The following is a 25,557-nucleotide window of genomic DNA, read 5'->3' as shown; positions in this document are numbered from 1 at the left end:
TGTAGGCCGCAGCACTGAGCTAACAGGTTGTCATTGTCAAATTAGATTCTGTCACTGTGTAATAGATCACTTGTTCCAACTAATGCATTTTGTCTTGCAAAAATAAAAAAGAACAATATTATATTTTGTCCAAATAATTCAGCAAGCCATGATCCAAAAGCGAGAAAAAAAGTAAGTGTGGGTTTTATAATTCATTGTGTCAATGTGTATTTTAGAAACTCCCTGTTAAATTGCACTAATTTATTTTAAAATGCAGTGAATTGAAAATGCTTTTAATGTTCCAAAACTTTTCCAAAATTCCATTAGAACTGAAACATCAATGGCTTTTCAGATCTCAGAGGCTATTTCCAACCATGTTTCCTGCCTCTAGGTCAGGGGTTCCCAAACTTTTTTTATGTCATGGATCCCTACCATTAACCGAAGAGTCCATGGGCCCCAGCAGAGGTTGAGAACCTCTGCTCTAGTGCAACGTATTGAAGCACTTTAACCTTCCTGCACTTCACTGATGCAGACCTACAAGACACAAACAAATTGCAGCCTTGTGGGGAGAACGCGCACTGATTGTCTTCTCAGAAGTTTTGAGCAACCTTGGTTCCTGGACAGACTGCTCTTTCAACTCAATTTTTGCCCTCCTTTGAGAGTTTAAGGTGGTGGGGTGGAGATACGTCTCTACCAAAGGAGCTGTAAGGCGCTCCCCCACTTCGCTAGCCTGCAGGTCACCCTTGGGCAAGGTGTAGCACCTGCTTAGCCCCCCCCCCCCCGATCAGAGTCACTGGAAGCCATGGGAGCAGGTGGTGGATGGTCATATGAACAGCGGGTGCATACCACACAAGTCTTGGTTATGCAACCACTGATGCCAGGCAGACAATCTCTGAAGAGTATTGATAATGGCTGGGTTCACCTGTCTTGTAAAGTCACTGCCTAGGAGAAAGCAATGAAATGCTACTTCTGTAGAAAAATTTGCCAAGAACAATCATGGTCATAGAAAGACCATAATCGCTTGCGTCATGCAACATGGTACATGAACGATGTGATTTTACCCCTGCGGTTGGAAGCTGCACTGTTTTGCAAATTTCATGAAGTAGTAATTTCATTCTGAGCTTTAGAGGAAGGATTGATCTTGGGCTCATTTTGTCAGTGACGTAAGTGATCACCGTTGCTATTCTGGTTTGCCTTGCTGTTCACTTTCAGTAGCAAGATCGTTCAATCAGAGAAACCATTAGAGAGACACTAGTGACTGCAGAATCTGGAATCTGGAGCAACAAACAATCTGCTTGAGGACCTCATCTGGTTGAGTAGCATCAATGGGGAAAGAAGAAATTGTCAACATGTTGAGTTGAGACCCTGTATCCAGATTGAGAGAGGAGAGAGAAGATGTTTAAAGGGAACATGAGGGGAAACTTCTTCAGTCAGAGTTGTGAGAGTGTGGAATGAGCTGCCAGCACAAGGGGTGGATGCAATTTCGATTTCAACGTTCAAGAGAAGTTTGGATAGGTACATAGATGGGAGGGGTATGGAGGGCTATGGTCTGGGTGCACGTTGATGGGAGTAGGCAGTTTAAATGTTTCAACGTGGACTGGATGGGCAAAGGACCTATTTTTGTGCTGTATGGTCAGTATAAAGAGGAGACGGGAAGTGGTGAGAAGGGGCTCAGTAGGTAATGGGTGGAAACAGACAGCAAAGAGAGAAGAAAACAAAGAGAAGGCATATAGCCGATAGAGCCAGGTGAAGGGAAGGGAGAGTGATGGTGTTGACGGTGCTTGAGAGTGATATGAAGGAACACAAAGACTACCAGTGCTGGATTCTGATGTAAGGAAGATGATAATGGAGCCATTAGGGGAGGGCTGGAGGGAATATTTAACTAGATGGAGGAGGGGATTTGGTGGGTAAAATGTGTGGGTAGTAGTGGAAGTGTGGTAGTGCATGGTACAAATGTACAAGTGTGTGGTTATGGGTAGCAGGTGGATGGACCAGGAAGAGAAGGGAGATGGAAGTGGTTGATAGAGAACTGGAGGTGCAATTCAGGAAAAGAGTCAGAAATGGGAGAATTGGTGGCAGATCACTGGGGAGGCCATTTCTTTTAATATTTGGAGTAAATTGATGTCAAAGATGATAGTAATTTATAAATAATGAGCTTGTATTTGAAGCTCAGTGTTTTTGGCTGTGGCAGGTTAAACAAATGAAGTCGTTAGTGATAGTAGAATGAATATAATCTTACACCTAAGGATCCTAATAGTGGTGTTGAATCCAATCAGGATACCCGATTAAACAAAGACTAATCTTTTTTGAATGTAAGATAGGTCGTGTATGAAAATTAACTAGAAATTCAATTGCATAGCACAACAATTTCGTGCACCAAATGATTGAATTCCTGTTTTATCCTCAGTGATTATTAATCATTTTATTATTACACATACAGTGAAAAGCTTCTGTTTGCTACCCGTAATACAAAAAGCAAAGTTCAAAGTAAATTTATTATCAAACTACATATACGTCACCATGTACAACCCTGAGATAGATTTTCCTGTGGTAATCCCAGTAAATACAAGAAACACAATAGAATCAATGGAAGACCGTACCCGGCAAACAACTAAGGTGCAAAAGACAATGAACGGTGCAAATGCAGAAAGAACAAAAAATAATAATATAATAATCAACCAATAAACATTGAGAATTTGAGATGAAGACTCCTAGAAGGTGAATCCATGGGTTGTGGGAACAGTTCAGTGATGGGACAAGTGAAGTTATCCCCTCGAGTTCAAGAGCCTGATTGTTGAGGGGTAATGGCTGTTCGTGAACCTGGTGATGTGGGTCCTGAGACTCCTGACCTCCATCCTGATGGCAGCAGTGAGGAAAGAGCATGGCCTTGGGTTTTGAGGTCCTGATGATGGATGTTATTTTCTTACTACAGTGCTCCAGGTAGATGTGCTCAATGATGTGGAGAGCTTTATCTCTGCTGGAATGGGCCATTTCCACTACTTTTTTGTTGGATTCTCCATTTATGGGCATTGGTGTTTCCATACTGAGTTGTAAAACAGCCAGTCAATATACTCTTCACCACCCATCTATAGAAGTCTGTCGATGTTTTAGATGGCATGCTGAATCTTCGCAAACTCTTAAGGAAGTAAACACGCTGACATTAAATGAGAAGTTATTGTTGTGGGAAGTCGCTGATACTCAACTTTGCAAGCTGATGAGGGCGGGGATGTAACATCTGATCTGGAAAGTAACTTCAACCGGCTGCCTCTTGCCTTTCTGCACTGATAATGGCAAAGGCTTAAAGACTGGTCTCTCTGCTGTCCCTCCCAAAACCACACTTTATCTCAACATTGCCCTCTCTCAACCCTCAGCAGTTCATGTAGCATCTGTGGAAAGAGTTTCTTTTTCTCTCAGTTCCTTTCTTCCATTTTTTTTTAATCAGTTTCCAGAACTGGACTAGCTCTATTTCATGTTTGCTGCAGAAGTTTCTGCTTTTATTTCACATTTGCAGTACCTTAGACTTATTGACTTTTCACTCTCTCTACCTTGCCCATGAGGTCAGTCTCCATTATCAAAGGACTCGACCACATGGGTCAATTTTGACCATGTTAATCACAGACTTCCAACTGATTGGCCTTATTGGTCATGCGTCCTTTGAGAGCTTCAGCCTTGCTGTTATTTATCACTGAATGAGGTTGTAGAGATGTGCAGTGCAGTCTGCAGACAATCGATTTCATAGTAACAAAAGAAACAAGCGCATTACCCATTTACTTTCATTACTCATCTCTGAGGCCCTCCATTGGTCTGGGTCAACCATGGACGTTGCATCCCAGCGGCTACGTGATACGCAAGCTGGTATACAAGCCAGGGCAGTACAATATGGAGAGCAAGCTGTTGCCCATGTAGCAGCCTCCCCCTCTCCACGCAGCTGATGAATCCAAAGGTACAGCAGAGATCAATAATTTGGTACTAATGGCACCACAGGAGTTGCCGGTCAGCATTGAACTCAATGTAGGACTGTCTTAAGGACTCCAGTTCTGGATTTTTCCTCAAGATTTTACTCCTGAATCCTTCCCCGTGAGTGAGTGTAGCTGCAAGGCAGTGGAGGCTCCTTCTCCTACATGAGCTGCCAATCACAGCTGATGAGCCCCATCTGCCCAAAGCGATTGGTTTAAAGGCACCAGTAGCCCGCCTTTTCCCCTTCCCCTGTCAGTAGAAACTGTTCTGCTGGGCTTGCTAGTTACGTCACATATGAAGGCTAGGAATTGGATTTGGTTGTCAGAAGCTATTTGAGACACACACCATTGGGAGCATTTAATAGGTAGTGGGAGCTTATCCCCACCCCATGCTGTGACAACCTTAAGGAAAGTAAAACTGCTGCTCATTTCTGAGCACAGTAAAGGCTGGGTTGCAGGAACTCTGGATGGGTGGGCAGTGTGGTAAAGTCAGGTTTAATTTGCACAGTTTCAGTGTGATCCGTGCATTTACGAACAGTGTAGTTCCATTGCTGGTACCACTGCTGTCTGTGTAGAGTTTGCACATTCTCCTCGTGACCATGAGAGTTTTGATTTTCTCCCAATGTTCTCCTTACACATCTTAACAATATGCAAGTTGGCAGTTTAATTGACTGCTGTAAATGATCCTTGCCCGGAATGTAAATGATTTGATGTGTGTGGGGACTGGGTGAGAATGCAGAGAGAATTAAAAAAAAGACATTTTAAAAAGTGAGCCAGCTGGTGGCGCAATGACATCAGCACCGGACTCTGGAACGGAGGTTCCAGGGTTCGCTCCCGAGTACGCTTTCCATCTCTCTCTCGCTCCACGCCTTGTAAAGGCATGAAAAAGACATCATCCCACCAACATCGCACAGTGCCGGACTCTGGAACGGAGGTTCCAGGGTTCGCTCCCGAGTACGCTTTCCATCTCTCTCCCGCTCCGCGCCTTGTAAAGGCATGAAAAAGACATCATCCCACCAACATCGCAGAGCGCCGGACTCTGGAATGGAGGTTCCTGGGTTCGCTCCCGAGTACGCTTTCCATCTCTCTCTCGCTCCGCGCCTTGTAAAGGCATGAAAAAGACATCATCCCACCAACATCGCACAGTGCTGGACTCTGGAACGGAGGTTCCTGGGTTCGCTCCCGAGTACGCTTTCCATCTCTCTCCCGCTCCGCGCCTTGTAAAGGCATGAAAAAGACATCATCCCACCAACATCGCAGAGCGCCGGACTCTGGAATGGAGGTTCCTGGGTTCGCTCCCGAGTACGCTTTCCATCTCTCTCTCGCTCCGCGCCTTGTAAAGGCATGAAAAAGACATCATCCCACCAACATCGCACAGTGCTGGACTCTGGAACGGAGGTTCCTGGGTTCGCTCCCGAGTACGCTTTCCATCTCTCTCCCGCTCCGCGCCTTGTAAAGGCATGAAAAAGACATCATCCCACCAACATCACACATGCACGCACGTACAGACGCAGGCACGCAGACGCACATTCACGCACGCACACGCCAAAAAAAAACACGAAGTGACTGTAGGTGCGTGGAGATTGATCAGTGTGGCTTCAGTGAGCCCAGGGGTACGGTTATTCATTGCTATTATTTATTAAGATACAGCGTGGAATAGGCCCTTCTGGCCCTTCGAACTGCCCCCCCTCACCAGTCCCCGATGAAATCCTAGCCTAATCACAGGACAATTTACAATGACCAATTAATATACCAGCCAGTACATCTTTGGGCTGTGGGAGCACCCGGAAGAAATGCACGCGATCACAAGGAGAAAGTGCAAATTCCTTACAGGCAGTGGTGGGATTTGAACCCAAGTCGTTGGTACTGTAAAGCATTGTGCTAACCACTACGTTACCATGGCCCCTACCCCCTATAGTTTCCATGTTGTATGTCTCTATAAACAGTCTGCCTTTGTATTCAAAGTGTAGAACAATTAAACCAGAAGTAATTTAACAATATTTTACTTCAGCTTTAGAGGATTTATTTGGAGGAAATGATTCAGTGAAGCTCTGGTTTACTACATAATTTGGAATTGTTGGAACATATTGTTGCTGATGGATGAAGTGAATATATTGTATTGGACCCAGAAAGCAGTCATTATTCTTTATTCTACTCAAGTGCACTGATGCTGATTTGAGTATGGAGTAACTTCAGGAGAAATGCCATTACCATGCAGAGTAAATTACACTGCCATCTTAATCATTGTTTGCCGGGAAACAGCTTATGAAGTGGTCATTATAAAATTTATCAGGAGTAGTCTGTTTGTCGACATCACAGCAGCAACTGCAATGAGCTATTCATTTTTCCTTTGGGCCTATAACTGCAATTACATGGGTAAACTTGCTTGAGTAGGAAGGTGGTATTGGGTCCAGAGTGCTTAGTGGAAGATGACGTTTTAATCTTTGTCAACAGAGTTTATCAACAATCTTTTCTAATTGAAGCTAATGAGTGAAGATCTCCTGAACAGTTGTGAATTAAATTTGCTGCTGTGCAGGCAAAGTTCAAAGTACATTTATTATCAAAGTATGAATGTAGTGTACAACCCTGAGGTTCGTCTTCCCCAGACAGCCACGAAACAAAGAAAACAAGGGAACCCAATCAAAGAAAAGCATCAAACCCCCAGCGTGCAAACAACATATCACACACACAGCACAAAAAAATGGAACCAGAAACACATCACAATGTGAACCAGAATCAAACCACAAACCTCATCAATTAAACCTTGCTCAAGACCCAAAACTCCAGTACCATCCTCCAGCAGCAAGAGCAAGAGGGGGAGAGAGACCGATTGAACAGACCTTCCTCTGGGAGCAGCAGGCAAGAGTGAGAGAGACCGGTCATAGTTAGGCACCTTTCTCTGGCTACGGAGAGCGAGAAGGAGAGACCAATTGAATAGATCTTCCTCCAGGAGCAGTGGACAAGGGTGAGAGAGACCGGTCACACTCTGTCAACTTTCTCTGGCTACAGAGAGCGAGAGTGAGTCTAATCACAGATGGTGCTAAACAGATACTCGCCTTCCGCTCTCATCCTTGACGATTTCAATCTTCCTTGATGCTCTAATCGGCGAGATTGTTAAGAAATTGAGTCGATTATGGGCTCACACCCCATCTCCAGGCTTCTTGGCCTTGAGGCCACACACTTCGCTCAAAATTTCTCAGAATTCCCTTGGAAACAGCAAAGCACCAGCTCACTCAATTGGCCTGAAAACACACTGTCAAAATGTAGATCATGGGCTCCAATAGTGGCAGAATCATATTTGAAAGAAGAAAAATAAGCAAAAGAAGTGGAAGAAGCCACTTTGTGAACTGTCTGAAGGAAGTCTCCTTTGGTTCTGTTGTTCATTAGCACAATCTTCACCATATCTAATCATAAAAATATTGAGGTCAATTGTTCTTTTTCCACATCTTCAGAATCAGATTCATTATCTTTGACTTTAAAGAAATGTGTTGTTTTGCAGTAGCAGTGCAATGCTTAGGCATAAATTACTATAAATTACATAAATAGTGCACAGAAAAGGGAAGAATGTGATGGACTGTTCAGAAATCTGGTGGCTGGAGGGGAAGCAGCTGTTTCTGAATTGTTGAGTGTGTGGTTTCAGGCTCCTATACCTTCAGTTGGAAGAGAGTGTGACCCAGATGGTGAGGATCTTTAGAGACGGATGCCATCCTCTTGACGATTCCAAACTGACTTGTTTAGAAAGTGTGTGGCTTGGGATTTGATATGGGGATCTGGCACCGTGGTGATCTGACAAAAATGCATAGCATTGTGGATGCAGGCTTTGGCTCTGCTACTGTAGGAATGAGGATGGCTGGAAAATTGAAGAGTCAGTAATCAGTTCCACATGCAGTTGCATTTTCCAGTTTCCTACCACAAAGCTAAATTGGCAACCAACAATGACCATTTCATCTGCTCAACTTTTTGCTTGAAGGTTGGAAGTGGTGGAGAGAAGGGAAGTGCCTTGGGTATGTTTTTTTGAGAAAGCACATTTCACTGGACTTCATGAATGACTGACAGCAAATAAGCTCAAGGTTTTCTCTGGGCAAAATACCAGTTAACAGCAATTGATATATAGTGTGTCACACCCTTGCAAGGAGTTTGGCTGCTTTAGACGGGCAAGTGCATATCTTCCCTTCCAATCTAATTGTGCTTGTAAGTGGGTGGCGCAGCAGTGTAGTGGTTAGCACAACGCCTTACAGTACCAGTGACCCGGGTTCAATTCCAGCCGCTGTCTGTCAGGAGTTTGCATGTTCTCCCCGTGACTGCGTGGGTTTCCTCCAGCAGTCCAAAGGCGTACCATTTGGTAGGTTAATTGGTCATTGTAAATTGTCCCGTGATTAGGCTCTGGTCAAATCGGGGGATTGCTGGACGGCGTAGGCCTATTCAGTGCTGTATCTCAATAAAAGTAAAAAAAAAACCTGTACTTCTCTTGTTAACAATTAGTTTTAGACCACTGGAGTAAATCAGTTTAATGTCGCCTCTAATGTTCAGCTCCTGATATTCACACCCCTACAGAAAGTGGCTTTTGTCGCTAATACCTGTTCCCCAGAGTTGAAATGAACCTGGATCCTTACAAGCATTTTACATATTACAAAATGTAGCTTTTCTGTTCAAGTGGTTGGTGCTTTCTCCTGCGCTTTCACGGTATTTTGGCATCAGGTTGTTTTCCCATTCATCCCTGTTCATCAAAGGTCATCATGGTCTGGGTTAGATTTCTTCTTTATTTGTGCATTTCAGAAGGGTGGGAATTTTAGCCGACTACACAATCCCTTTGGTGCTGGGGTTGAGGTACCTCTCTACCAAAGGAGGTGAAAGGCATTCCTTCCCTCCGCTAGCCTGCAGGTCACCCATGGGCAAAGTGTAGCAGCTGCTTAGCACCATCCCCAACCCCCAATCAGGGTCATGTGAAGCCATGGGAGCAGGTGGTGGATGGTCACAAGTCCTGGTTATGTGACCACTGACGCCAGTCAGGCAATCTCTGAAGAGTATTGATAATGGCTGGTGTCATCTGTCTTGTAAAGGCACTGCCCAGAAGAAAGCAATGACACACCACTTCTGTAGAAAAATTTGCCAAGACCATCAGGTCATGAAAAGACCATGATCACTCACGTCATACAACATTGCACATAATGATGAAGGTGATGACACATCCCTGCCCCAGCCCAACTAACACGGCTGGCGTATAGAACCATTTCCCTGCATCAAAAGCTTTTTAGCCTTGTTGGCTAGCAACATATTAAATGATAATACATTAATAATATCTGGGCCAAAGTGCAAATAAAGGATATAAAAGCACAGGTCTTCTCCAGAAGATGATGATAAAAACATTTGACATATTGAGTTTACATAGTCATAGTCATAGTCATACTTTACTGATCCCGAGGGAAATTGGTTTTCCTTACAGTTGGACCTTAAATAATTAAATAGTAATAAAACCATAAATAATTAAATAGTAATATGTAAATTATGCCAGGAAATAAGTCCAGGACCAGCCTATTGGCGCAGGGTGTCTGACCCTCCAAGGGAGGAGTTGTAAAGTTTGATGGCCACAGGCAGGAATGACTTCCTATGACGCTCAGTGTTGCATCTCGGTGGAATGAGTCTCTGGCTGAATGTACTCCTGTGCCCAACCAGTACATTATGTAGTGGATGGGAGACATTGTCCAAGATGGCATGCAACTTGGACAGCATCCTCTTTTCAGACACCACCGTGAGAGAGTCCAGTTCCATCTCCACAACATCACTGGCCTTACGAATGAGTTTGTTGATTCTGTTGGTGTCTGCTACCCTCAGCATGCTGCCCCAGCACACAACAGCAAACATGATAGCACTGGCCACCACAGGCTCGTAGAGCATCCTCAGCATCGTCCGACAGATGTTAAAGGACCTCAGTCTCCTCAGGAAATAGAGACGGCTTTCCTTTTTTTAGAGACACTTTCCATTTTTGCTTTGTAAAGGTTCTTGGATCGAGGTTGTGTACTGTATACATTCTCTAATATTAAATTGAACCATTGGAAAGGGTTCTACATTGAACATGTTATTACAGAGTGTCATGTAGTTCACTCTCAGAAAACTTATTCTCTTTCTTTACTCTGCTTTCTGTTTGCAGCCAACACGATCTTCTTCTGAAAGTGTATCCTCCAGACCTGGCTCCAGTATCCCCAGTTCACCTGGTCACACAATATATGTGAGTAATAATGGCAGATTTGCTTGGTTTTCAATTCATAATATTCAGAGCCACGTGGAGGGTTTTCTCCTGACCTTCCCCAACTTGAGAGGATCACTGGCACAAATAGGATTCATGCTGCCATGATAAATCAGGTGGTGATAACCTTTTACATTACATCTGCTGTTAATACCACCTCACAATGCTGGATGCATCAGACATTCCATAATTCAGGTGCTGATCAAGCCTACGGTGGTGTTTTAAAAAACTAAAATCCTTATTTAGAAGAAGCAATCACCGTTTGCCTGCATATTGCCAAGTCTGGGTTCTCTTTCCCTGTGTGATAATGGAAAGCTCTTTTGATAGTTACTGGTGTCAACATGCTGAGGCACTCAGTATTTTCAGCTCTCCACAATGTAGGTTGGAACCCTGCCCAAAGATGTCAGAAGATTTTGTGTCTATTCTGAGAAGCTTTGGGCATGAGATCTGCCAACAGGAGCTGGTCTGCTGAAGCTTCCCCTCAGAGGACAGTTTCCACCGATAGCAGTTGCATAATCTTCACTCTTCATAGTCTGAACTCAATTAGCTGCGTTTGTCTCTGCTTGACCATAATTTCATCGACTATGCTTTACTTTTGGTGCATTTCTTGAACATGTATGGCTGTGAACTGTCATATTTCTTGAAATAAAATGAAAATGGTTTTCTAGGAAACAAAACAAACACCAGTTGATTCGGTAATGTGAGCCATAATTTCATTTGACACGTGACATTCAGTTTTTGATGTTTTTATGTTTACTTTTCATCATTGCATTTTAGAATATACAGTATAAAGTTACGGTAAGATGTTACTTTGATATGTTTTTTCAACATCCGTCTTACCCTTGAGTTATCGTTGAGCACAAAATTCTAAGGTTGCCATGTGAATGGAATAAAAGTAGTCCATTCAGCCACCAAACATCACTCTTCTCCAAGTTTGCAGCCAAGGAGTCAAACTCATTCAGCCACTGAACTCCACTCTTTGTCAAGTTCACAGCCAAGCATTCAAGATCATTGAAATAGTAGAGGGTAGTCTTTGAAAGTAGAAACAGGTCCAATGACAAATATTGGAGAGAAGTAGATAAAGCTTCAATCTTTTCTATTCTGGATGTTTTGCTGATGTCCTTAGTGTAAAATATACCCAACAAATAGGCAAATAAAACTATAATGAAGAAAGCCTGCTTTGATCTCTAACAAGATAATTGACAATTGATTGCATGTAGCCTGTTAGATCCAGTTGTGCTGAAGCTTCCAGAACATCATAGACCAGCCAAAGACCTTGTTTTCTTAATCACTTGTTCCATTTGAAATTCTGATCTTCACTCCTGTTTCTATAGATGTGATACTGTTGTTTCATAAGTATTCTTGAGTTGGAGAAACATGGATACATCAGAACTGCTTGGCTCTAAAATATTCTTGTATGTTACCTTTCCAGGCCAAAGTGGACAATGAGATTCTTGACTACAAGGATCTGGCTGCCATCCCCAAAGTTAAGGCTATTTATGATATTGAACGCCCTGACCTGATCACCTATGAGCCATACTTTGGCGCTACAATTGAGGATCGACATGAACGCCATAGTATGGGCGAGGTATAGTACAACTGCCTGGTGATTTCAACCATCCACTGTCTTTTATTTGTTTCATTAACCATTCTGGGAGTATCTTTCATTTCTGATCTACTTGGAGTCGATAATGGGAAGTGTGTCTGCCCCAGGCGTCCAAATGATGTTGAGAAAAGGTCCAAAGAGCAGGACGGAAACCTGCACTGATTGTGCTGTTTATCAATGACTTAGCATTTGGGAGGGTAGCAGTTCTGGTGGGATACAGACTTGACAGTGATGAGGTGAGCATTTGAAACAGGAGGGAGTGGCCAGGCCACTGGACAACCAGTCAGCAGACTAAGGGTCCCATGAAATATAAAGAACACAATCTAAATATCAAAGAACTAAAATTACCTTAATCTTTATTTTGCCACCCTATCTTTGACTAATTAAAGAATATATTTTCAGTAATTTTTTTGCAGCATAAATGAGTTATTCTGTGTGAAGTTGTTAGATATTGTGGTGCTGAATGCAGCACTTTTGACAAACCGAAGTGATAATGTGGTAAATTGGATCAGCAAATTTGCTGATGATACAAAGATTGGAGGTGTAGTAGACAGTGAGGAAGGTTTTCAGAGCCTGCAAAGGGACTTGGACCAGCTGGAAAAATGGGCTGAAAAATGGCAGATGGAGTTTAATACAGACAAGTGTGAGGTATTGCACGTTGGAAGGACAAACCAAGGTAGAACATACAGGGTTAATGGTAAGGCACTGAGGAGTGCAGTGGAACAGAGGGATCTGGGAATACAGATACAAAATTCCCTAAAAGTGGTGTCACAGGTAGATAGGGTCGTAAAGAGAGCTTTTGGTACATTGGCCTTTATTAATCAAAGTATTGAGTATAAGAGCTGGAATGTTATGATGAGGTTGTATAAGGCATTGGTGAAGCCGAATCTGGAGTATTGTGTTCAGTTTTGGTCACCAAATTACAGGAAAGATATAAATAAGGTTGAAAGAGTGCAGAGAAGGTTTACAAGGATGTTGCCGGGACTTGAGAAACTCAGTTACAGAGAAAGGTTGAATAGGTTAGGACTTTATTCCCTGGAGCGTAGAAGAATGAGGGGAGATTTGATAGAGGTATATAAAATTATGATGGGTATAGATAGAGTGAATGCAAGCAGGCTTTTTCCACTGAGGCAAGGGGAGAAAAAAACCAGAGGACATGGGTTAAGGGTGAGGGGGGAAAAGTTTAAAGGGAACATTAGTGGGGGCTTCTTCACACAGAGAGTGGTGGGAGTATGGAATGAGCTGCCAGACGAGGTGGTAAATGCGGGTTCTTTTTTAACATTTAAGAATAAATTGGACAGATACATGGATGGGAGGTGTATGGAGGGATATGGTCCGTGTGTAGGTCAGTGGGACTAGGCAGAAAATGGTTCGGCACAACCAAGAAGGGCCAAAAGGCCTGTTTCTGTGCTGTAGTTTTTCTATGGTTTCTATGATCTCACTAAAACATAACATCTGAGAGAAACACAGACAGTGAAAGAGTGTCCTCTGCATGTAGTCTAGAATCAGCTGTGGTAATCTTAGAATAAAAAGTCAGTCTTTTAGTACTGAGGTGAGAAGGAATTTCTTCACTCAAAGGAATTTGAATATTTGTGATTCTTAACAGCAGAAAGCTGTCAGTACTCTGTAATTTGGTATATTCAAGGGAAAGATAAGTACCTAGATTTTTGACAATGAAGATACATGGAATTTGGGTAAGAAAATAGCCCAAAGATTGGCTGCAATTTTCTTGAATGGTAGTGATGTTTGTATTTAGAACAATACACTAGAAATCCAAGACTATCAAAGAGGATGTTGGTTAAAAATTGATGCTCAGTGCCGAAAATTAAAAACGGATTCTTTGTTGACAGTCTCAATACACAAGAAGCGACAGCGACTCAGTTTTTCAGAGTGAAACTGTAAGTTGGTAAATGAGTGTTTTGCACAAAAATCCTTGTGCAATTGAACATGACTAACTTCTGTGATTGCTAAAGCTAACGGGTCAACGGAGATCTGCAGAAAACCTGGGCAAACTCTGCATAACTATGCACCATTTGAATTAATCCTTATTCTGATCTAAATCGGGAGCAAAGTAATAAGTAAATTCAATTGAGTACTTTCATATTTTCAGATTGGGTGGCACAGGAACATTGTGGTTAACACAATGCTTTACAGTACCAACGACCTGGGTTCAATTCCCATTGCTGCCTGTAAGGCGTTTGTATGTTCTTCATGTGACCATGTGGGTTTCCACTGGCTGCTTCAGTTTTATCCCACAGTCCAAAGTTGGCGAATTGGTCATTGTAAATTGTCCCATGATTAGGCTAGAATTAATCGGGGTTTGCTGGGTGAGGCAGCTCAGAGGGCCTACTCTACACTGGATTTCCTTAAATAAATATTTTCCTTTACTATTGTTTATAGGGATAACTGGCCACATGAATGAAATTAATTGATTTTGCATGGTGAGGTTGTTGCAGTTTTTCTCATGGAAATAGCTGAAGCATCTTTCTGTTGGACCCAACTAACATTACTAACATTGAAATTAGAACTGTTTTATAGAGAACCATTGACAGGTTCCTTTCAGATGAATATCCCCAATTGTCAAACATTCCTACTTTTTAGAGTAACTTCACAAATTGAAAGAAATGTTCACCAATTTTAGTTTATAAAATTCTAAATAATTTATAAGATTTAAAAATTTTTCATGTCCTAACTTGTCTTATTTACTGCTATTGTGATTTCACTTTGAGCAGGTGGCTTGGTTATAATTCAAGATTGTTTAATGTAATTTCCAGTATATGAGTATAAAGGAGAATGAAATAATTGTTGCTGTGGATCTGATGCAGCACAAAAAAACCCAATAAGATAAAGAACACAAAATATGAATACATAGACACGAGGAAATCTGCAGATGCTGGGATTTCAAGCAACACACATCAAAGTTGCTGATGAACGCAGCAGGCCAGGCAGCATCTCTAGGAAGAGGTACAGTCGACGTTTCGGGCCAAGACCCGAGAAATACATAGGATAGCTTATTTACATAGATTAATTGTACGTACATAAAGTGACATCAGGTACAGCAGTGTCTGTACATTAGGTGACTCCGACAGAAGTATGCAACGTACAATTAAAATCATTTGCTTCGTTTGTGCCCTGTCCACAGTGATGCAACATTTAAAAATTCAACGCAAAACTTAAAGAAGTGAAAACTTGTTTACTGTGAATATAAGTGTAGCATGTCCCATGCCTTCTCAAATTCAGGGCCAAAATAATGTGTAATTGGACCTTGGTGTCTGAGTTAGTGATCACTCTTGACAGGAACTGTCACAGTCTCATGGTTTGAGACAAATTATTTATGTGAGAAAAGCTGAGAAATTTGAATTAGTGCAGTCCTCTGAGTGTCATCACTGAAGATTGTGGAGAAGTGTTTCAACAAACACTTTCAATCTTCATTTGGGCTAAATCAGGCTAAATCTTTCAAATCTCTTACTAGCTCTTCTTTCAGTTAGTCCTGACAAAGGGTCTCGGCCTGAAACGTCAATTGTACCTCTTCCTAGAGATGCTGCCTGGCCTGCTGCGTTCACCAGCAACTTTGATGTGTGTTGCTTGAAATTCCAGCATCTGCAGATTTTTTCGTGTTTGCGAGCTAAATCTGTTGTCAGTTTGAAGTTTAAATGACTGCAGTCCTCCGAGTGTTAACAGTGAAGAATGCGGAAAAATGTTTCAACAAACACTGGAGCTAAATCTGTTGTCAGCTTGAGGTTTTACACGTTATGTATAATGCAAAACGTTGGACAGCTTTGACCTGGTGTAACTTGTAAATCTCATGGATGGGGAGATAATTCCTTTGCAGTGTTTGCAGGTATCAAAAGTGCATTTGTGCAGATTTCTCCTACTAACAATTTCTCTTAAGGTGATAAATAATTTGAAAGTGGAGATGCAGAGCGGGAGATGACAGTAACCAAACTTGACCACAGCTTTCCCTTGGCCCAACACAACATCTTACAGAACCACATGACAGAACTTGTTTTGTATTTGGAATTGGCTTATTATGAAAGGCCTTGATAGAGTGGATGTGAAGAGGATGTTTCCTATGGTGGGAGAGTCTAGGACCAGAGGGCACAACCTCCGAATAGGGGGGCATCCTTTTAGAATGGAGTTGAGGAGGGATTTCTTTAGGCAAAGAGTGGTGAACCTGTGGAATTTGTTGCCACAGGTAGCTGTGGAGGTCAAGCCTTTACATATATATAAGGCAGAGGTTGATAGGTTCTTGATTGGTCAGGGCATGAAGGGATAGGGGGAGAAGGCAGGAGATTGGGGCTGAGAGGGAAATGGATCAGCCATGATGAAATGATGGAGCAGACTCGATGGGCCAAATGGCCTAATTCTGCCTCTGTATCTTAGGGTCTTATTGTTAGATATACCGAGATACAGTGAAAAGCTTGTCTTGCGTACTGTTCATACAGATCAGATCATTACAGAATGCATTGAGGTAGAACAAGTTAAAACAATTGCAGAATGTGGAATGAAGTGTAACAGCTACAGAGAAAGTGCAGTGTAGGTAAACTTGGTGCAAGAACATAATGAGATTGAGAGTCCAATCTCTAGCAGTAGGGAGCTATTTAACAGCCACCTAACAGCAGGGGAGATGCTGTTCTTGCACCTGGCCATGCGTGTTTTCAGGCTTTTGTATCTTCTGCCCGATGGACGAGGGAGGAAAAGAGATAATGCTGGCTGCTTTACGGATGCAGTGAAAAGTATAGCTGGAGTTGATAGAGCGGGGGATTGGCTTCTGTGAAGTGCTGAGCTGTGTCCGTAACGCTCTGCAGTTTCTTGCAGTCACATGCAGATTAATTATCTGGACGTGATGCGTCCTGGGAGGATGTTCTGTATGGCGTGGGAATAATAAACCAAACATTGTTTCCCTTCTTCAAGAAAAGCACTTAATAATTCTCCAGTGTGTTCAACTACCACATTAGTTACAGGATTAATGTACTGCTTTATGCAGCTGGTATTTCCCCAGACTGAAATTATTCTATCACTGTTTATCTGAAGCGGTGAGGTGCTTGGTAATAGGTTGTTATGAAGTGAAGGAATGGTGAAACCATATTTCCCAATATATTATCATAAATTGGGAGATATCTGCAAAGGTCACACCAGGTTCACTCCCTGCAATTATCTTTGCAAGGTATAGCTTGGTAGGATAATTGTAAGTTGGCATAAACGGTGGGCCAGTCCAGTGATGACAAGCCAGGGAGTGGTGTCACGGCTTGATACCAGACGTAGTATAAATTTGGCGCTCTTGGTGGCAGCTAGGACTTATTCAGAGAATCCTGGAGGCTATGGTTGCAGAAACTTTGTTTTCAACACCTTCTCTGGAAAGGTCCTATAATCAACTCAAGCCCAAAGCTTGAAAGGATGTAAAGGTACCCCTCTCTCTGAATCTTGTTCTCCAGCAGGAATGTTAGCAGTAAAATAACGACAGCAGTGTTTAAATTTCTAGGTCTATTACCACAGACAAAGGTGATATAGGTGCTTGTGTAGTGTAGGTGGTCAGAGTTCATGAGAAAGTATGAAGGACAGAGGTGGGATAGACAGCATAGCACAGTTACCCTGTCACAGTTACCCTGCCACTACATAGCTTTATGGTCAGCAGCACAAACAAGATGCTTCAGGATCTGATGAAGGGTCTCACCCCAAAATGTCGACTGTTTAGTTTTTTCCATAGATGCTGTCTGACCTGCTGAGTTCCTCCAACATTTGTGTGTGTGTTGCTTTGGATTTCCAACATCTGTGGATTCCCTCATGTTCCTGATCAGTAGTTCTCCTTTGGTGCCGCACTGTTACAAGCAGGGCAGTTTTAATAATCATTGACATATTAGGCATCTGACAAGCCCCTTCAGGTCCCCTTGTTCAGCAACCCATGTCCAGCTGCAGCAAGATTTGTTAGATTGCATTCAGGATTTGGGGACATTGGCAGTTCTTTTATTTTGCCTCATTTGAGCCGAGGCCAATCTATAGTGATGATGACGTCAGCTAACTCAATCCAGATTCACGTCAGTGAACTTTATGTGGCTCACCGTCAAACTGTGCAATAACACGAGCAACAGATGAACACTAGATCAATACATTGGATACTTAACACTGCATATACTAAGAAGAGATTTAAATGAAATGGAAATACTGAGGGACTGAAGTCTATTATTATGTTCTCTGTCATACCTTTTATATTTGCACCTCTCCTCTTGTACAGAGGACAGGGATATGACAAAAGGTCATTTTTATATCTTCTGAAATTCCTGAAATAATTAATGCTTGCTTTGAAAGTTTGCCAAGAGCCAGTTTTCTTAAGAAATGTTTTTTTCTTAAGAATGTTTTCTTATGTAATGCCTCATCCTGGTTTGAGTGCACTTAAAAATATATTTTCAGAAATCCTGCAATATTACATTGATTCTTGATTTAAAGAGCGAAACAGCACTACTAAACATCAAACTATCCTAATAAAAGTATACCCTAATTTGCAATTTGTCAAAATGGAATTTCATTGATCTGATTTGAATGTACATCTCTGAGGGAGTTATTGCTTAATCAGAAGCAAATTATTTTGGAAATCATGCTTTTTTGTCCAAACTACCTGGCAGATGTTTATATTAAAATCTACAATCATAAAAGAACATGTCACTTTATACTACATGGAAAATTTCTTGCCTCTTTTGTTCAGTCATTGAATGTAGATGTTGCCAACAAGGGCACACGGTCTGGTGAAGACATCAACTTTCATTTGTGATCCAGTCGTGAATTTGATGGCAATCCAGTGGTTTTAGGGGCATTATTGCTAAGCTAGGATTCTAGATTTGTGACTGACAGAATTAGCTGCTGTGTATAGTTTGAGCCTGTTTTACAAGATCATGAGTTCAGGCCTCTACCACAGTTATTTGGTCCTGCTCCACCTTTGTTTCCTCAGTGATGTTATCAAGTCAGAAAGAGACAGGGACAGAGTGAGTGCATTTGCTTGTATGTCAGAGCCCGTTGTCTAACCTGTCAGATAAAATGAGCTGCTGTTAATCTAGTCCAGGAAGGAGACACAATACTAATCAACTGGTCTGCATATTTTCCAAAAAATGTGTTTTGCTGTGATTCCTAAACTAAACTAAATGATTCAATGAGGAAAAAAGACTTGTAAGTTTGATATACGTACAACATATTATATTGCTTGTTAGCATTAACAATTCGTGTGTTTTGATTCATACTTTGTCCACATGTTTTCCTGATTTTCATCTGTTTCATTATGACATTTATGGAATATTTTGTTTAATGTATCATGATCTGTTTCATTTTGAATTGTGTGTTTTGCTAAATCTATATGCCCCAGAAACAAACCAAGAGGTTTATGGTGAGTCACTTTCTGAGACTTAATTAATTTCTATCTGATGTACCCACAAAATGGTTTTACATGTTTTTTTTTCCTTTTCTTTGATATCTCCAGTCGCCAAGGACACTTTCCCCTACACCTTCAGCTGAGGTCAGTATATCCCTTCACATTTGCCTCCCAGCCTTCTCTTTGCAACGTTCTTTTGCTTCATGCAATAGTGTTTGAAGTTCAAATTACATATATGTCACCATACACAACCCTGAGATTCATTTTCTTGTGGGCATTCACAGTAAATGCAAGAAACACAATATCGTCAATGAAAGACTGCACCCAACAGGATTTTTAAACAACCAGTGTGCAAAAGACAACAAACCCTGTGCAAATACAAAAAGAAAGAAAAAAAGAAATAATAATTAAAAAAAATAAGCAATATTATTGGGAACATGAGAGTCCTTAGCAATGGGTTCATTAGTTGTGGGAACATTTCAATGATGAGGCGAGTGAAGTTATCCCCTCGGGTCAAGAGCCTGATGGATGAGAGGTAAAAACTGTTCCTGAACCTGGAGGTGTGAGTCCTGAGTCCCCTGTACCATCTTCCTGATGGTAGCAGCAAGTTGAACGTACTGGTCCCTGAGCCTGAGTGGTTGAGGGGTATTAGGGCCTTCTGTGCATCAGCAGAGCTGTAAAGTTTAGGTTAATAGTTCTGATGGGATGTGTCCAATTCCAGCTGAATGGCAACAAAGGCGATGTGCATGGAAGCATTTGAGTTACTGTGCAGCAGCTAGGAGGGAACAATGATCAACATTAACCCAGAAAACAGTCAATTCATGTCCACTGCAATTACCTTTATCTTTTTTTAAACAGATAGATCTACTTGGGATGGATAATACTACATTTGTCTAGGGCACATGCAAATCCCAATTTCTGGTCACACTTAAAATGAACAAATTAATATGTCCAAGCCATGCGACATTAGAGCTATTTCCAGTTGAACTAAGTTTATTTTAAGTCTTATTTTATCTGGTAGTATACTTTTGAGTAACAAATTGGGGAGAGGAACAGAGAGCACTAGTTTTAGTCTTTCTTCATGATTCTTCTTCACATCCTGATTCAAGTTTTGCGTTCAGTTTGTGGAAGGAAACTCACGTATTGTAGTTCCAGGTGTCAATGAGATGAGCCAGTGAGAAGTATAGGCTGTCTCTGGGTTATGATACCAAAGTTATGGACAACCTTATGTATAGTTGAGCTCTCATAATATTATTAAACTCAAAATCCCGACTTACGTACATACATTCTCACCTGTCAATGCTAGAACCAGTTTCCTCTTGTTTTCCGCTTCTAGTAATTATCCATTATTGCAGTCTTGTGTTCTTTTGATGCCATTCGTTACTGTGGAGTTGTGGTCACAATATTGAGTGAATTTTGTGTACTTTTTATGAATCAAATCAGTTTATGGACATCTGTAAATGCGGAAGCTGTTTGTAGGAGCTATGTATCTGTTCTCTATTTGCTTTGGATGGTTATTATGGTAACTAATCACTTGAGTGGAGGCGTGGAAAACGTGAAGCGGATAAGTTGCATATTCTTGCTTATTTTATGGCAGTTTGTAACTGGGGACCGGTGGAGATCCTACCTTTGCTGACCACTTAGTATTGCTTCAAGTTTGTATGTTTGCCAATTAATAAAAGTTCGAATAAAGGATTTGACTCATAGAACAAGAAGAGTACAGCACAGGAACAGGGCCTCCGGCCCACAATGCTGTGCTGAACCAGCTAAAAAGAAAATCAAAAGACACCAAAGACTAATCCCTCCTACTTACATAATGTCCATATGCCTCCATCTTCCTCATATTCATGTGCCTGTCTAAATGTCTCCTAAAATCCTCTACCATCATACCTGGCAGCGTATTCCAGGGATCCCCCACTCTTTGAGTGAAAAACTTGCCCCTTACGCCCCCTTTGAACCTACACCCTCTCACCTTCAATGCATGCCCTCTGGTATTGGATATTTTTACCCTGGGAAAAAGATACTCCCTGTCTACTATATCTATGCCTCTCATAATCTTATAAACCTCTGTCAGATCTCTTTGGAACAATCATTTTATTGGAGCTGAGGGTGTGTCATGCAAGTATGTGGCAATCACAGGTTAGCAGCGATTGTTTTCTTTTGATATTGTTTATTTTCTGAGGAGAGCCCGGACAGATCACTGAGCCGTTTCTGGAGTGTTGTGTCACTTGCTAAATCCTGTCAGCAGTCTACACAAGGCCTAATCCATCCCCATCATCCTTTGCCTCTGATGTTCCTGAACTCTCTCTTGTAGTAAATCTATCCAAGCCTCCAGTATGGGGTTGTGGCAGCTGCTTGCTATTTCATAAACTTACACAATAGTTCAATGCCTAAATTATGAATATTCTCAGTTGCCATTGATAGGCCTCTCTGAAGATCACACCTAATCTTTTCTTGTTGTATTAATCAGATGTCCCACCACTCAATCAGACTGACCTCCTGGTTATGTGATTATCAGTATACTGTATGATTTTTTTTTTCTACTGCTCTCGGTATCAGGTTTGCAGACATCCCACCCTGCAAAAACTGATTTCAGGGAGGGAGCACCATCAATTTGCGGGAGACTTCCGGGAGAGGTGGGATGTCTGCAATAGAGTAGCTCCTTAGCAGCCGGCCAGCTAGTTTAAATAACGTTAGCTATGCTAATGAACGAATGACACCTGTTAAACTCACCTCAACATGTCTTTTACAGTCTTAACCCACCATGGGCAATAGAAAAGTCACTGTTGCAAACAGTGCAGCGAGCAACACTGTCATTATTTTTGACCCCTATTAGGCAGGGGTACACTTTAGTGTAGTCTGGGGTGACGTATGTTTTATATTTTCTTTTTTTTCTGGAACACTCTGCCACGGCGCACTCTCTCTCTCTCTCTCTCTCTCTCTCTCTCTCTCTCTCTCTCTCTCGCTCTCCCGCTTGCTTTCTCTCGCTCTCTCCCTCTCGCTTGCGCACTCTCTCGTTCTCAAAAAAAACTGATTTCCGTGATATTGTATATAATTTGCGGGCATTAGGGAGCCACTATTCATATGCGGGAGACTCCCGGAACTTCTGGGAGAGGTGGGATGTCTGGGTTTGTTTTACCCTACTAATGTCTGAAAACAATTAAATAAAATGGAATGCCCAAAAAAGCCAAATGTTTAAATTGTCTACCCTCCTAAAACTCTTCCTAAACCATTACATCGCCTCTTCCTTTGTCTCCTGAAGCCCATCACCCCTACGGGGTTGCAGGCCTTTGTCTATTTAAGCCCATCACCCCTATGGGGGTACAGACCTTTGTCTCCTTAAGCCCATCGCCCCTATGGGGTAAAGGCCTTTGTCTCCTTAAGCCTATCGCCCCCATGGGGGTGCAGGCCTTTGTCCTCTTAAGCCCATCACCCCTATGGGGGTACAGGCCTTTGTCTCCTTAAGCCCATCGCCCCTGTGGGGGTGCAGGCCGCCAACAGCAGCTCATCAGAGTCCTCTGTCCTAGGACGAAGATTGATCAGCCTTGTGGCTTCCGCTTTCACCACACGACATAACTCTTCTAGGCGAAGATCTTTCCTCTCCCAGAGTTGAGGTCTTTGGATCTTCTTATGGCATTTCTGTAGCACTGGGTTTTTACGAGTCAGGGTTGCAAGCCCCATGCCCAACCCCTGTCCTTTCACAGCCAGGACTGGATCTGTCCATAGTGAAGTGATCACATCTTACCTAGAGCAAAACACAAGCTGCTGGAGGAACACCACAGGTCAAGCAACATCTGTGGTGGCAGGGATAGTCGACGTCAGGACTGAAGCTTCAATTATTCCTCCGCCTCCACTCCTGCTGGCTAACACATGAAGTCCCTCCAGCAGCGTTTTAGTTCCTCTATATTGCAGCATCACAGTCTCTAGCTCCTCCTTACCCTCTTCTCATTCGTGCAGGATTCATTTTCTGTGTTGTGTCTACCTTCCTGTCTTGTGATACTCCTAAATAATCTTGCTGTCCTCTCGGCTTTCTATTCGGTTTGTTTTCTCAAACAAGCCATTGAGTTAGCTTAGATTAAAATAACATTTTTTTCTTCCTTGGCATGTTTCCATTGACTGGCCAGGAGTACACAGCAACTGTTGTGCAGTAAACTTGTTCTTTTCAGCGGGAAGGTTTCTGACAAAGCTGGAACAAAAGTTGTATTTCTTGGAGCTTTCTGGTTGGTTGTGATGTTGACTGAAAACTCAGTTTCTAAAGAATTGAAGATGTTGAAGAACTGTAGAGGGGCCTCTACATACCCGCCTTAGCCAAGCTGATGTTAATCAAGCATTATGGACTTGGAAGCACAAAATTTTCCACTGAAATCAAAAGTGCAATTAGGAAATTATAAAAACAGTTTCAGTGAAAGTTTTTTTCAATACAATTTTTAGTCTGCTTAAAAAGGCCCAAACTAATCCAACTAAAATCTTACTCAAAGTAAATCCCAAGTACATTTACCTGTGGATTGATCTGCCTGCTGTTTGCTTCCTCACAGAGATTCTCCCTGAGGTTCAGCTGGTAAAGCTACTGAACAACGTTGGCTGCAGTATTAGGTGAAAGAAATCCCAGCTGGCAACACAGCCAGGGCCCTGAGCTAATAAGGTTGCATGATCACTGAAGCAAATTTGCTTGGGACAGCCAAACATCTTGAATTTGTTGCAGATTTCCATCTCATTACTAGCTGGAAGTTTCCAGAATGCTCATTTTGACAACAAGAAAAGAAAGGGATTTGACAAAGGAAAGGGCCAGTCGTACATAGAAATTCTTCTTTGTTCATTTTGCCGCTGGCGTTTAGGGCAGCGATGAAGATGACCCCATCTCTGGCAACGTACATGGCTTCCTTCATCGTGTCAGTAGCTTCCTCTCAGTTTTCATCACTGTCAGTCGTGCAAGTCCCGGCTGGAGACTCAGGAATACCGTCGCACTCAGATGTAGAAGGAACTTCATTGCTGTTGCCGTAACAGTTTAGTTTGACCAACCAGGGTTGTTAGCTTGGCAAAAACTACATCATGAAGACAAAAGAACACCCCAGGCAACTCTGTGAAAAGCACAAGTCAGGAGATGGATACAAGAAAATTTCCAAGTCACTGAATACCCCTTGGAGTACAGCTAAGTCAATCATCAAGAAATGGAAAGAATATGGCACAGCTGTAATTTTGCCTAGAGCAAGCCATCCTCAAAAACTGAGTGACCATTCAAGAAGGGGGTCAGTGAGGGAGGCCACCAGGAGTCTGAGGACAGCTCCAGAGAAGTTACAAGCTTCAGTGGCTGAGATGGGAGAGACTGTGCATATAACAACTGTTGCCCAGGTGCATCACCAGATGCAGCTTTAAAGGAGAGTGGCAAAGAGAAAGCCACTGTTGGAAAAAAAACTCACATGAAGTCTTGGCTAGAGTTTTCCAGAAGGCATGTGGGAGAATCTGAAGTCAGCTGGAAGAAGGTTCTATAGTCTGATGAAAGCAAAATTGGGCTTTTTGGCCATCAGACTAAACGCTGTTTAGTCAAACACCAAACACTGCACATCATCAAAAGCTCACCATTCCTGCTGTGAAGCATGGTGGTGGCTGCATCATGCTGTGGGGATGCTTCATTACAGCAGGGCCTGGAAGGCTTGTGAAGGTAGAGGGTAAAATGAATGAAGCAAAATACAGGGAAATCCTGGAGGAAAACCTGATGCATCTATAAGAGAACTGCAACTTGGGAGAAGATGTGTTTTTCAGCAAGTCAATGACCCCAAGCTTAAAGCCAAAGCTACATAGGAATGGCTTAAAAACCACAGTTAATGTACTGGAGTGGCCAAGTCAGAGTCCAGACCTCAATCCAATTGAGAATTTGTGGCTGGACGTGAAAAGTACTGTTCACTCATGATCCCCATACAATCTGACAGAGCTTGACCAATTCTATCAAGAAGAATAGGGAAAAATTGCAGTGTCCAGATGTGCAAAGCTGATAGAGATCTATCCACTGAGACTCAAGGCTGCAATTGCGGCCAAAGGTGCATCTACTAAATACTGACTTGAATGGGGTGAATACTTATGCAATCAATTGTTTTGTGTTTTATATTAGCAATTAATTTATACCACTTTGTAGAGATCTGTTTTCACTTTGACACGAAAGAGTCTTTCTCTGTTGATCAATGTCAAAAAAGCCAAATTAAATTCACTGTAATTCAGTGTTGTAAGACAATAAAACATGAAAAGTTCAAAGGGGTTGAATTCTTTTTATAGGCACTGTACATTATTAGTAGGGGTATGGAGGACTATGGTCCTGGTGCACGTCATCGGGAGTAGGCCGTCTAAATGACTCAGCATAGACTAGACGACCCAAAGGACCTGTTTTCGTCTTGTACTTTTCTATGACTCCATATCACGCCTT

General features: G+C 42.2%; 1 protein-coding gene across 9 annotated transcripts in view; it reads left to right on the top strand.

Moving 5' to 3' along the window:
* ablim1b (actin binding LIM protein 1b) overlaps positions 1-25,557 on the top strand; it is a 406,574-nt gene that overhangs the window by 342,187 nt on the left and 38,830 nt on the right. For 7 of the 9 annotated variants that reach the window (XM_063072018.1, XM_063072020.1, XM_063072015.1 and 4 more), the window contains 4 exons: positions 10,084-10,161; positions 11,612-11,767; positions 13,636-13,683; positions 19,251-19,286. In XM_063072018.1, coding sequence (XP_062928088.1) covers positions 10,084-10,161; positions 11,612-11,767; positions 13,636-13,683; positions 19,251-19,286 — 318 coding nt within the window. The remainder of the gene's footprint in view (positions 1-10,083; positions 10,162-11,611; positions 11,768-13,635; positions 13,684-19,250; positions 19,287-25,557) is intronic. The other 2 variants (XM_063072019.1, XM_063072017.1) reach the window with 1 other exon arrangement.

Source organism: Mobula hypostoma, chromosome 19 (genome assembly GCF_963921235.1).
Source record: "Mobula hypostoma chromosome 19, sMobHyp1.1, whole genome shotgun sequence".
In the NCBI taxonomy this organism is placed as follows: Eukaryota; Metazoa; Chordata; class Chondrichthyes; order Myliobatiformes; family Myliobatidae; genus Mobula; species Mobula hypostoma.
This window is presented reverse-complemented; position numbering and strand designations above follow the sequence as displayed.